Below are 13936 nucleotides of genomic sequence, written 5' to 3' on the forward strand. Positions count from 1 at the left end.
GTTTTTCTGAAAACCACTTTTCTCCATGTTTCAAGATACCCTGTTCATTATTGGCCGAAAATATCTTTTTTTTAAATAATTTTTCTCGAAATTCTAAATTTTTCAGGTTTTCAATGGCATAAAATGGCATAAAATGGAGACTATTTCTTTGGAGAAAATGGAAAAACCCATGAGTAATTCTCCATTTTCTCCATTTATGCCATTGCCCCCCCCCCTGCATTGGTTTCACTTTTCACTTTTGTCTCTTATCTGATTTTAAACTATTAATATTACCTGGATGCTGGAACACCAATACTATGCGCGGCGCTATTTTCAAGCTTCATGCACAATGATGAATGAGAGGAGCGAGAAAGAGGCCAGCGAGCTAGGTAAATTTAATTATTATTTGTTAGTGCTCATTTTTCTTGACACACATTGAATTTCCTTTGTCCTTTTTGCGCGCGCCGGCAAGCACAAACAAAAAAAGATAAGCAACGTGTAGCGACCATCGCCGCCTTCGTGAGAAAGTATAGTAAGCAGTGCTAGGAGCTGTGAAAGTCGATAATCAGCTGATATTTGGTTTCGCTTTTCAAAACGAAGTTACAAACAATTAAAACGTCACATTAATGCGGACTTAAACGTTAAACACAATTATAAAGAAGATTAGATAATCCTTGCCATGAAAGCAAGTCAGATTTAAATATACTGCAACAATTTCCCAGACACGCGCTAAACAGTCCTTTATTTATTACCGCTGTTTCCTCGGCACGTGAATGCGGGATTGCAGCCGCCCAATCAAAAATCAGAGCTTGAAACACTCCTGAACAAGTCTTGAGTTCTTTCCGTTTAAAACCTTGGAGCAGAGCCAGGAAAAGGGGTGAAGGTTTGGGGTGGGAGGGTTGGGTTGCCGTTAGATTTGAAAAAGGGAACGTAAAATGGTTTATTTAAAAATAATTTCCAATATTTCTTGAAACTGTTTCACGTCTGTACATGTGAGATTAATAATATGGCTTATCTAACTAATTAAATTAAATTTCAAATAATATCACAGAGATTACGCCTTAGAAAGGCTGACAAAATGTGACTTTGTACACGAATTCAAATTTAGATTGCGTGAATGAGCAGGAAATATTGATACCGATAACACCACATCTCCAAATTAAACTTAATCCCTTTTCCAAATAACGGCAGATATTTTCCTGAGTATTGGGTGCACGGTCATAATACCTTAGTAAGTGTATTATAGAGGGGCACTCACTAAACAGGGTAAAGAGGGGGAGGGGGAGGAGGAGGGGGGGGGGAAGTGAATAACAAAACTGATAGGGAAAGTTAGCTAACATTCAATGAGGTAGCATCGATCTGTTGTTAAATTGAAAACCTTCGGAGCAGCAGTTAGCATTAAAGGATGGTTTTTCACAAAACAAAAAATCAATATTACTTAATTAACTTTCCTTCCCTGGTAATGGCATATATTCACAACATTATGCAACATCACTATCATAAAATCATAAATATTAAAAATACATCTGTAACTTTTGATAATAAATAACTCCAATCTTCAATAATCAAATAATAAGCTACAACTAATGCACCCTTTCTTAATTGAGGCTCAATTACGATGAAAAAAGATACCAGCCCCAATATCTCAACACTACAAATCATGACCGATTCGACAACCGAAGCTAAAAATTTAGCTTATATTAGTTTTACGTAAAACATTCGAATTTCGATGTATAGTACTTCTTAGCACATATAAAGTCTCAATTAAAAACAGTTAAGGCCACAGGGGGGGGTCCGAGGTCGAAAAAAAGTTTTTTGCCAGTTGGCAGACCACGTACTATCTGACGCTTGCACACCACCCTTAGCCCCCCAGAGCGCCTAGTTTGTCGTAAAATTGAGGTTAACTATTGCCTTTTTAATCAGTTAACCTCACAAATAACCAGTTCTTAACATTTTGTTGCTCTCGTCACAAGTTAAACTTATCAATGGGTATCAATTGGCCATCCAATGTGAACAGAACTATTATATGTCCTTTATTTGTTGGAAAATTGAGGTTAACATATTTTCTCAGAATCATGGTCTTTTGACTCTCCTGAACAATTTATTTACCACCTCAAAAACCTATCTTCTCCTAGAGCTTTTATCCATTTCACCTCAAATTTGGAACTTATGTTCCTGACATAAATTTAAAAGTTTGTTATGTAACGATTGTTGTAATTTTGCTCCTAACTCTTTTTATGAGGTTAACCATTTTAAATTTTGTAAATTTTGTAATTCTCACTCATGGTTAACCTCATATCTCAGCTTTGGAGCAAGATATCATAAATCGTTACATAACAAAAACTCAAAATACCTTTAAGAACATTGTTGGCAAGTTACAAGGTTCTAAGTCATAAACTAAAAAAGAAGATAGATTTTGAACACAATTGCATTTAAAGTTTTCATTTACAATAGAATTACAGGTAAACCTCAAAATTCAACGCGCGATATCTTCAAATAGGAAACTTTGTTTTCGGTAAGGACAAAAGCATTTGAAAATTTAGATCGAGCTCTACAACATATCTCAAAATCTCAAAATTGACCTCGGACCCCCCCCTGTGGCCTTAAGAACTGCTCCAATGCCTCGAATAAAATGTATGATAACAGAATTTACCTACATTTAATCAACCATTTAATAAATGTATTAACCAAGCAACCAATTAACTAATCTTTAAAAAAAAGGAGAATGAAGTTACTGAAGTAGGTTGCTCAAAAACATACTTATGGATATAAATAATATTGTCTAATCACGGTAAATTAACGTGATATGATTCGATTGAAAATACCATCTAACTTGATTACCTATTTGCATTACCCAGTCATGAAATGTAATCATACAAACTGTGAAAAATGAAAATTAATAGTCTAAAGGCTTCAGTTGTTACAATATAATTGATAAGAAGAAATAACATTTATGATTTTACAAAAGCGTGTACGTCCCTGCTCTAAAAAGTTAACTTTAAAATTACTGTAATTAATTAATTATAATTACTGTAATTAACTTTAAAATTATTGTAGTTGCTACAAGGTTTTAAACGGAAAACTAAAAACAGACTTGAAACAGGAGAAAAGTCATGATGATAATAGTACATACGGAAACTCAATGTTCAGAGAGAAATTGTAAACATTTCACCGTAAGGTACCGTAATTCAGATTACTTGCAGCACGGAAAGTTACTCTGTGGACCACTCACATATCACCAGGTAGGTTTATTTTCATGCATTTGGGATTTTTTGATTCACAATAATAACCTATACCATGAATCACCAACGCGAGACTAAACTTGCTATAAAGTATTACATTTCCAGTGAGTAGCGTGCGGTCACCATAGTAACGAACCGTAGCCAGATATGACACGAGTATTATTGGTTATTGGCAAAAGAGAGCTTTTAATGAGTTTTAATTACCAGAATTACGGTACACTACAAATGAAAAAAAAAGTAAATTAAAACTTCCATTCTGAATGGTGTGAAAAGACACAAAATGAAGTTACATAATCACAGTGCTCAAAGTGGCCTCATGTCTAATTTACTTATTCTTAAGAAAGTACCCAAGACCTAGAAAGCGCAAGCAGTGTTCGCTTTTGTTGTCCCATATTATTATTAGCGATCATGGTTACCGAAATAGTTTGATCAACGGAGCATGGAATTGCAATGTGCTACTTTTTCAGACAATCTCAAACTATACTTTGTCAATACAATCAGGAAAATAAATTGTGACGAATTGTGACAGAGGCCACTAGCACTGCGCTGTAACGAGGCTTGTTGACCTGACAAAAAGTTCGTCAAATTTATCAGGATACAAAGGTCACTCTTAACGCTCCACGCATCTAGATACAACATCACTATCAATACTCAACTCTTCGTCGCTAAATTAAATATCAAACCCATAATACTGGACTGAAAAGACAAGGTATTTGGTAAATAAAAGGGAAATGGAACGTAGGTAAAAAATGGTAAATCTAGGGTAGAGGCGGGAAGGAGGCAAACACACAGGGCCAGGCAGGCCCTGGAGAGAGCCCAAAATCTGGGGGAATGGGAGATGGGAGAGGGGGAGGGGGGAGGGGTGAGTTAAGTAACTGAGATTTTGGTAGTTGGTGTCCGATCTTTCAGGATACACCGACAGAAGGAACAATGATTTCCAATGGATTCACTGAAACGTGAAATGATGCCACACATGAACGCGCGACGTTACACATGAACACTTGTCGTCACTTCTTGACAACGTGACGTCATACTTCGACCAAGTGACGTCACATCTCGACCACGTGACGTCACAACTTCAATATGTGACGTCACATCTTGACCCCGGACGTCACACCTTGAAACGTGACGTCACAAATTTATGTACACTCTATTCTCCCTCCTCTCGGCTGTTTAAACTCGGGTTGGTTTTGCTGGCTAGGTTGCTGAACACAGACTTGAACAAGCTGAAAAATAATGCAAGGTTATAATTTAATCCCCATAAATGATCAACTCCTTTTATATGTAAATGAAACGAACTTCTTACTGTTTAACAACGATCCAAGTTGTTACACAGTTTATAAAATTCCGAAATTGTCAACTAACTTCTCTATCTCAGGAGCACACGTGACAAAGTCGTGATCCCAGAAGTGGTAGTCGTGGTTCTTTATCAGCTCTATGAAGGTGATCAGCAGACCCCAAGGATGCGGACGGTTTGCACACAGCCTTTCCAACAGAATCCTGAGTGACGTCAATTTAGTATTTAGTAAACAGTAAACACTGTATTTAGTAAACAGTAAACACTGTTCCAACACTGTTCCATCCTGTTTACGTCAACCTGTGAGCTGTATTATTGGATCACTTGTATGAAACCTTTGAAAAGAAGCAGGATTGCGACATATACACGCACCTGGTGATTTGTTCTCGAAGCTTCTCGCTGTTTCCCTCGGCGAACAGGTAGAGGAGAGTGCAGGAGAAGTAGTGGGTGTGAGTGTTGGGGTAACGGAGCTGGTTACAGATCGCGTTCAGGAACAGATACCGACCTGGACAAGAGAGATGTTTGGTAAACAGAATTAAGGTCATCTTAACAGGAGATGTTGCAGGATAGGAAGATTGAAATCGCTAACAATTTAATAAACAATGATTCAAGTACCCTCATTATCCAGATCCACAGCCAGGTTCTGGAATATATCCATGTGAGCACCCTGAGCAATAGTGGTCTGAGTCGGGGTGTGCCGGTTGGAGTGCATGAGGTTGATAGCTTTAACTCCCACATACAGCACCAGACTGTTCATCAGGGGAATGTTGTATTTGCTTCCAGTCTCCAACTTTGTCATCTGTAATACGCGAGTTAAAGGTTTAGCACTTAGCAGTAACATTATGTTTACTGGGAGGTTTGAGATTAGTACAGTTTTTAAATTATAATTTCTTATGATTCGACCATGGCCCATGATCAAAATGGTCGGACAGTGATGAATGATGATCGTGGTCATTACTCATTAGTCATTGATCAAATGATCATATTCTAATTAACGACTTAAGGGGAAAACCAAGGTCATGTCGTGATCTAATAGGCAATAGCAGTGCCTACTGCCCACGTATCGCATAACAGTTGCTTAAATCTTATGATGATTTAAATTGCGTCATAAATCATACTAATAACATGGCAGTTTCCATGAAGGAGCGAATTTAATTGGATGGAATTTGAGAACAAAATGAAAATGAAAAAGATTCTTACTAGATTTACCGGTTCTCCCTGGCCGACAACTCTAGAAAGGTCCTCATGAGGAGCCTTCAAATGCTTGCGGAGTTCAACCAGGAAGGTAACTGGAGTCCGGCTGTTCAGATAAGAGTCCAGGTCTTTCTTGAATGTGGCTGGTATAGCCGCCGTGTAATCGTAACTCATTCGCGGAGATTCTGTGATGCTTTCCAGCTGATCCACCTGCCACGAAACAACATTCTTAGAAATAAATAATTGTACAAAATGAACACACAAGCCTTAAAAGAAACCGCGCAAAAGTTCTTGGAAACTTTGAGTCAAGGAACGTCATTCAAACTATAAATAAGCAGATTTAACTTAATGATGTCACCTAAATACAAGGAAAAGTTGCAAACCAACCTTGAGATCCTTGCTGAACGGATCAGGAAGACTCTTGGTGCTAGGGAAAGCGCTGAGGATGATGTTTCTGAGTTGCACACAGCCAGGGGGAATGACGTCACAGAAGGGGAAGTGATAATCACAGAGGAACTCTGGGAAGTCGTGCAGCAGCACCAGCAAACACCTCAGTGTTCCTTTGTACAGTGTCTCTTGTTTGAAGATCAGTTCCGCGTTTCGCAGGAAGGGGTAGAGGAACTTAAAGAGATCAATGAGAAGCTGCTGGTAGAGGGGCCAGCCCTGTCCAGGCTGGGCTTTGTTCTCCGTGGTCAGCATTTTGTTTAGGAACTGTCTCTGGGAGATGAGCTCTAACCAGGCGTAAGTGAAACCAGGCAGGTAACTCGGCTGAAGGTGATGGTACACTGAGCTGAAAAGGAAATGTTGCCAAAAAATGTATCAAATTATCTGATCTCTGGCATACTAAAACCGAACTCCAGAATATGCTTCTTGGACAGAAGAACTCTGATATTTAAAAACTGAAAGCCACTACAGCAGTACTCAACTACAGGACAAACCTTGACTATTCTAAGAAACAGGCTAGATTCCAACTTCCCGAATTTTTATGGCGAACAACGAAAAAGTATGAGGACAGCGGAAAGTAGAAAAACGACCAAATGAGCTGTGTATGAACCAATCCTCAAATCGACTTACCAGAATATCTTCAGAATTGCAAGCAGTTTTTCATAAGGCATCGGTTCAGCAGTCACTTCCTGGAACAGGATTGCAAAGAATCTGTGGTATGGTAGGACCAGGAACTGTGTCTTCTGTTCTTGTCTTCTGTCGTGGTCCTTCTGTAGAACTCCCTTGACGGTGATCAGAACGGTTTTCAGGAGCTTCAGGCGGTTCTGTTCGACCACAGCAAACTTCATCATCACGTAGACTAACTTGACGAAAATGTCAACGAAGTTGTAGATCTCCTCTCGCATTTTGTATACGTAACCCTGGAGGAAAATTGGGTTTAATAATTGATTCATATCATAGATCAAGCGGTCAAGCTATAATATCGAACTTTTTGGTCCATCATTAAAAATAATTTGCATTATCCCTGCTTAACTAGTATAGCAAAGTGAATACATTAAAGTAACAATATGACGTTTAATTGGGTACAAAATCTATTCGAGTGTATTAAAACTCGCTCAGAATTCTCAGATGATTTAAAAATACCTTGTTCTGGAGGTAGTTGGTAAAGTTGACCTCAGCAATGTACTCGGCGTATATCTTGAAGAGCAGGGTGATGGTCTCCTCACTGCGCTGCTGGAGATGGGTGAAGAACTGAACCACCTGCTGTTCGTGGTTTTCTCCTGGTTTCTGGCAGATCATTATCCACTGCTGGATTATCATCTTCACGCTCGCTGTCATCTGAAAATACGCTCAATTACTGGCTATTACTGGTTGTAACTGGCTGTACTGTTTAATTTCATATTTATTTTTCTTGGGTACTTCTAAAAGCCACATGGTTACCATGGCTACCAAGTTAGTGGCCAAATGTTACAGGAAGCCGACGATTCTTACAAGCGACGGTTATGACAGTATGTACCTTTTGGGGGGGGGGGGGGGGGGGGGGGGGGGGCAGCTGAAGAGCAGGGTCTGCCGGTCAACGCTTACTTTAATTAATGTAAAATATTTTTAACTAAATACTTTTCAAATCTTTTACAGAGTACAGCAATAAATAACCAGTGGTGTGACGGCGCGGGCAAGAGATCTAGTATCATGACCGTACCGACTACCGGGACAAGTCCACTCTCATTGACATGATAACGATGCCCGTGTAGCTAAACTCATACATCATGTAGGCGTAGCTAAACTCATACATTTTCGGTCGACATTGGTTAAAACATATATTCAGTTTTTATACAAACATGATTTGGTACTGTGAGTGTGTCAAATAAATGAGTGGGAGTGTTTGAAAGTAACGAGGTCTGAGCTTCGTCAGAAGCCTTGCTATCTGTGCACCTACATTTAACCTCAATCCCGAGTTTCCGATCATGCGGAATGATTCTGCCAGTAAACATTTGACGTGGAAATCAAATGTCACATGGCCAATGAAAGCTAACCGGGTGACCAGTCTCGTGACAGGCTGCATGCGAATCCAGGCAGCACAGAGAGGTCCCCACCAATCTGTCTAGACAATCACTCTAAATTCGTACTTAAAACTGCATCGGCTCTGTTTGACTTTTAATCGTTCGTGTCAGCTAGAATTGTTGTTAACCAATCGTAGGCAGACTCGACCAATATCAGCTCTTCTCCACCACTAAGATTTTATTTGAAAATAAACGAACTTCCAGTTCTCGACAAGATAACTCCTCAATCGACAAAAAGGGCTTATGCTTTAAGAGTTCAGGGCGCCGTATATTAAATCAACCAATATAAGACGCGGATTTTGTAAATTGGAACCCAATGAGACCTTGATAAAGTTTATTTTTTGTATTAAATACTTTTCAAATTGTACAGAGTACAGCAATAAATGAACATAAAATAGAATCGTTCAAAATATTTGTTTAGAGATAAAATGAATAATAAATAAAATAATAAACAATAAATGGATATAAAATAGAATCGTTCAAAATAGTTTTTTCTTTTCTAGATTTTTGATCAAGGCAGGGGCAATCTGGAATCACTTTCACAAATGTAGTTGTCATCCATAGAAAATAACAAAACAACAAACAAACGAACACTGTAATTATGATAATAACTATTAAAATGGATAAACCCCCGTGTTACGTATTATGGAGTCTATATCGCCGGAACCACTACGCAGTAAGCACAGGTATAATAATTATAATATATAATTAAAACAAGTTTCCATATCATTCCTTAGTGTTCTGGCGATATGTTTGAACTATGTTACAATACCTCTTCTCTGTGTTTGGGATCGTCCTCTCTGCCGGCCTCATTAGTGCGGTGTACAAAGAACCTGAGAACGTCTTTTAGCTGCTTCACATCTTCTTCTCTTACCATCGAGTCTCCTGCTTTCACTTTGTTACCTGGTACGATGGAATTTACTACTTAGTAAAATTATATATCAATGTGAAGGAGCACTATACTACCGCTCTAGTACTATACTACCGCTCTAGTACAATTAAGTTTTACTTCTATATTCCTTCAAAAAGTAGAGAAGAGTCTGATTTATCAACTATCTTAAATTGTTTTTATCATGATTACGGTATATAATAGATAATTTCTGCATTTATTGTAAACTAGTAACTGTTAGAACAAAAATGTAACGGTGATCGCGTAACGGAAGACTCACAGATGTTGACACCGAGGTTGATCTGGATCTTGAAGAGAGGGTTGTTGATGAGCATGTGATGCGGATAGTGGGGTGATGTTATCTCTTTGTGCAGGATGTGAGCCAGATGGGTGGCAAACTCCTTCATGATTATCAAGTTGTGTTTTATCAGCAGATCTATGGCGTGGTCGTTGTACTTTATCTCGTCCTTAGCGTCCTGAACAGCCCTGGAACACAGTGATTAGTAAAGTTTATCCCATTTATCATTCTATATTCGGGCTACAATCCCTATTTAAACTTATTGCAGTAGAAGATGTGCCCACATTGGATAGTGCAAAGTAATCACATGGCGATTGAAAAAGGGGTCCGATTTCCTATTTTATGACAGATGGTAGTACTAAGACTCTGGGTTCAGGTGTGATGACTTGTTACACGGTTCCGCATTTTCTATTGTACTTATTGTGTTGTTATCTCCCTCATTTTTCATCATTTGCCGTCATGAAAGTCCATCGGATAAAACTAACAGCACTAAACAAGTCCATTTTATTGACAGTTGTCCTAATCGTTATAATTACCATCTCAGTGCTCAAGAACAACACCATCAATAACATTAACAACTTCCTTAACGTCTTTGAACTCTACGTAACAAAACCGGACAAGAAAATCACGGAAAACATTGTGCAAGAAAGCAGCAAAGATCAGAAATTAGTTGGTAACTCCATTGACAATGGTTTTTTGGAAGAACAAGATAGCAAGAAACTTATAAATTTCACCGACATTTCAAATTTGAAACCTCAAGGATCAAGTCGTATCACGCAGAATGCAGCTAATGGAACGTTAGCCATACCTAAACTTCTTATCATGATATTATCTGGGCCTGACGAGAAGCACGAGATACGACGGCAATGTGTCCGGTCCAGTTATCTCTCCATTGAACCGTGGAGGAGAGACTACAAACATTTCTTTTTGATCGGTCAGACGGTGAACGAAACTTTAGAACGAAATATTACAAAAGAAGAACAACTTTTCAGAGACATTGTGCGTTATCCGGAGCCTGATTCTTACGGCAAACTATCCACCAAAGTCATGTGGGGTTTCCAATATATTCTCGAAGTGTGGAACCTCTCCTTCAATCTCATTCTCAAGACAGATGACGACTCCTTTGTCAATGTAGAAAATATAATGCAGACTTTCCAGTCAGTAGATTTGGGCCATGATTTTTATGGAGGAGGGAAGAGGTTTCCGGGGAAGAAAGCCAATGTTAAGAAGAGACAACAATTCAAACACCTTTACAGTAAAGACTTTCAGGTCAGACATTTTCGGGAAATTGCTAATTTGTTTCGCTTCATTTATCTCTATAGAGATTTTTTGGAAATAATACAGCTTTGTTATGAGACAAAACAGCAACAAACTGACTTCACGACAATAACGAAGACATTCTAACAAATATGGTGCAGGTACCGGACCATTTCTGTGCTGGCGGAGGATATTTCCTGACCAGGTCGCTAATGAAACAGATATTATCTCTACACAGTGAACCACCCCCGGCTCAGGTTTTATAACATTTAGATTTTAACATTTGACGAAAACAACAAACATATTTGTGAGCTTTAAGAGTTTCTCCACAGGCCGTACAATATGAATCATAATAACATAATAATAATAATATGCACCCCAGGTTGAGGATATTTATGTTGGCTCACTGGTAGAAAAGCTGGGAATAGAGCCGACGAAGCTTAACGTTCAAACAAATCACGGATGGCAAGCTTCGTGGAATCTGTACAACAGGGAGGGACTTGTACTGCATTACCTCAATTGCAAGAAGTTGATGAGACTCTACAATCAAGTCAAACCAGGATGATTTCAATTTTGTTCAATTAATTTGTGAAGTGTATACTTAACTGTAAAGTCATATTGCAAACTCTTGTCAATATTGGGAATTTCAGGGATTTCATATTACAGTAAAAAACTTTTGCTTGGAACCATCATTATATCATATGGGTTATACTTAAGACGAATTACTGTTCGCTAATATAAGGATTTCTCTCAGCGGCTCGTATTACTGGTACTTTTGATGTTACCGTGCTTTTTCCCCTACTTTTGCCTAAAATTACTAAATGTGCGGCAAGTGTGCGGCTTATTTGGCAAATAATGCGGCTCGAGGGTGGCGATTATTTGCTAGTCTAATGAGCGACACGAGTTGGCACAGAATTCTTTCTCTCCAATTTTGAAGAATTTGCGCCGAGGGCTGAATTTGACGAAATGCTCAATCGTTTAATCTTACAGCTCAAACTTTTGAAGCTAGTGTAGACTGTTCCTCATCACTACGAGACCAATGGAATGGATACAATTAGTTGTTGCGCAATAGTGGTGGTACGTCAACAAACTCCGCCCTAGTAGCCCTATAATAGTATTTAGTGGTATTGGTCATGGTGCGATGAGGGAAAGTCTCTACTGACTCCGAAACACAAAGAGCAAAGACGTACAATTTATAAAGAGTTTACCGGTACAAAACCAGTAAAAACCCAACACCACCGATAAAACTTTGAAGGAGAGCTATAAAGTTTTCGCTAGAATATGATACAATTGCACTACCACAAGTGAAATGTTCATCTGATGAGGATTGAGAGCGGTAGTAACTGTAAACTGACCACAGCTATACTTAATAAACCATATCATTTACAATTTAGTACTAAACTTATATTTGTTTTTTCACGTTTTGAGTACGCCTTGAGAGTAGAGTAGGATTAGTAAGTTTTTCGTTCTAATCCTATTGATGATAGCTCTGGACTCCAGAGTCTGGAGCTGGCTTATATGTAGTTAGATAGGTTCCAGAAGGTGCCGTCCTAAGAGTCTGGGACTGACGAACCTTTCAAAGCAGAGGCAACATGTCAGTGCAAAATAAGTCTAAAAGTTCGGATCGGTGCAAAAAAAGTGCGGAATATGTGTGTGAATATGTGCACAAAGTGTGAATATGTGTGGCCAACGGCTACGGGTGCGATCCCGCACCCGCTGCACTTAAATGTTGCTTCTGTTTCAGCGGAGTAGAGTGGGTTCCACATTAAATAACTGGCACCAGCAGCATTTACTGACATAGCTCGATGGGGCAGCTAGGGCGAAAGTCAACAACTTTTGTCGATAGAACAAATAATAATTGAACCTTTCATAATTTGAAACAGCATAATTACTTTCAGTAATTCCGTGACTGACGTGTCTTGGTGAGGGCAAGATAACTTAAAACCTCTTTGTCTTTGAAGTGAGGCAACCGTGCACCGTGACTTACCTATGTGACACATTTGCAACTTAGTAAATTTTTAACTTAGTAAATCCTTTCTGCAAGTAACTAGTAACAAAAACATCTTTGAGCAATTTCCTTTTTTACGGATTTTCAGATATTTATGTTTTATTTAATTATAGTTTCCTAAACTGTAGATGTAAAATATCAATTTTTGCACGTGATAATTTGTACACTTGCTCAGGCAAATGGGCGTTCTGAAATATACAACTCTGTTGGTGATGGTAGTCATGGTGACGTTAGCGGCTGGTAAGAAAGGAGGGTCCGCAGTATCGGTAGAAGAACTGAGAGATCTTCTGATGGAATCCATTAAGAATACAATCTCCCTAACAGCATTGGCGGAGCAGCAGACCCATAAGATGGAGAAGGTGATGAACTCGTTGGAACTGGCTGAGAAGACTATCCAGCAGATGAAGGAGAAACTTGCTGCTTCAGAGGAAAAGTTTGCGGAGGAGGTTGAGATGCTGAATGAGGAACAGGGAGAAATTCAAGCCAGTCTGGAGATGATTGGAGGAAAAGTAGAAGAGTTGGATGGGAAGGGGACGGATCTCAGTTCGAATCTTCAGAACCTGACCCAGAAAGTGGAGGCTTTGGAAACAGCCACAGAAAAGATTGGAGGGCAAGTGGCTGAACTGGAAAGCGCGGGAACGGATCTAAGCTCGAACATGCAGATCTTGGAAACCAAAGTTGAGAGTGTGGGAAAGACCTGGTCCGCTGGTTCTTATTGCATCATGGCTAACGGGGATTGCCCAGTCGGATTCACAAGAATTGAGGGACACATTAAGGCGTTGTCAACTTACTCAGCTGCCTCAAACTACATCAAGCAGGCTTATTTCGGCAGCAGTTACATAGGGTGTCACGGCCATTGCGGACAACATCCAAACTGGTTTGCTGACATTGGAATTGTCACATGTTGCAAATGAACTGTTGAGTTTTATCTCAGTGAATAATGCACGATATTTTAAAATACTTATTTTAACTTTTAGTGTCAACAGTTTTTCAGTGAAATGAGAAAAATTATACTTTAAGGATTTAATCTTAGTTAATTTATCGTCGAATGGCAGCCGAAATGATATTCCATATTGTAGTTATATTATGATTGCATGTTTAAAAATACAATTTACTCACTTGGTTGTATGTTTTTGTAGCACTTGGGGTCCGAACACATTAGATTGAGCTAAGTACTTCAGTATAATGAGCTGTGCCTCGCACAGAATCTTTGCTTTTTCCGCCTCCTTTTCCATCACATCCGGTCTATGGCACTCCAGAATACCTGC

General features: G+C 39.0%; 1 protein-coding gene across 10 annotated transcripts in view; it reads right to left on the reverse strand.

Moving 5' to 3' along the window:
• Nucleotides 1-3460: 3460 nt before the first annotated feature.
• LOC134822727 (CCR4-NOT transcription complex subunit 1-like) overlaps nt 3461-13936 on the reverse strand; it is a 36592-nt gene continuing 26116 nt past the window's right edge. For 8 of the 10 annotated variants that reach the window (XM_063834025.1, XM_063834017.1, XM_063833985.1 and 5 more), the window contains exons 28-38: nt 13788-13932; nt 9386-9591; nt 8989-9119; nt 7300-7494; nt 6787-7076; nt 6100-6502; nt 5719-5922; nt 5134-5317; nt 4891-5023; nt 4587-4721; nt 3461-4447 (exon numbers count right to left, since the gene is read on the reverse strand). In XM_063834025.1, coding sequence (XP_063690095.1) covers nt 4372-4447; nt 4587-4721; nt 4891-5023; nt 5134-5317; nt 5719-5922; nt 6100-6502; nt 6787-7076; nt 7300-7494; nt 8989-9119; nt 9386-9591; nt 13788-13932 — 2102 coding nt within the window. In that variant the 3' untranslated portion in view covers nt 3461-4371. The remainder of the gene's footprint in view (nt 4448-4586; nt 4722-4890; nt 5024-5133; nt 5318-5718; nt 5923-6099; nt 6503-6786; nt 7077-7299; nt 7495-8988; nt 9120-9385; nt 9592-13787; nt 13933-13936) is intronic. The other 2 variants (XM_063834009.1, XM_063833969.1) reach the window with 2 other exon arrangements.

Source organism: Bolinopsis microptera, chromosome 1, assembly GCF_026151205.1.
Source record: "Bolinopsis microptera isolate Bmic1 chromosome 1, MBARI_Bmic_1.0, whole genome shotgun sequence".
In the NCBI taxonomy this organism is placed as follows: domain Eukaryota; kingdom Metazoa; phylum Ctenophora; class Tentaculata; order Lobata; family Bolinopsidae; genus Bolinopsis; species Bolinopsis microptera.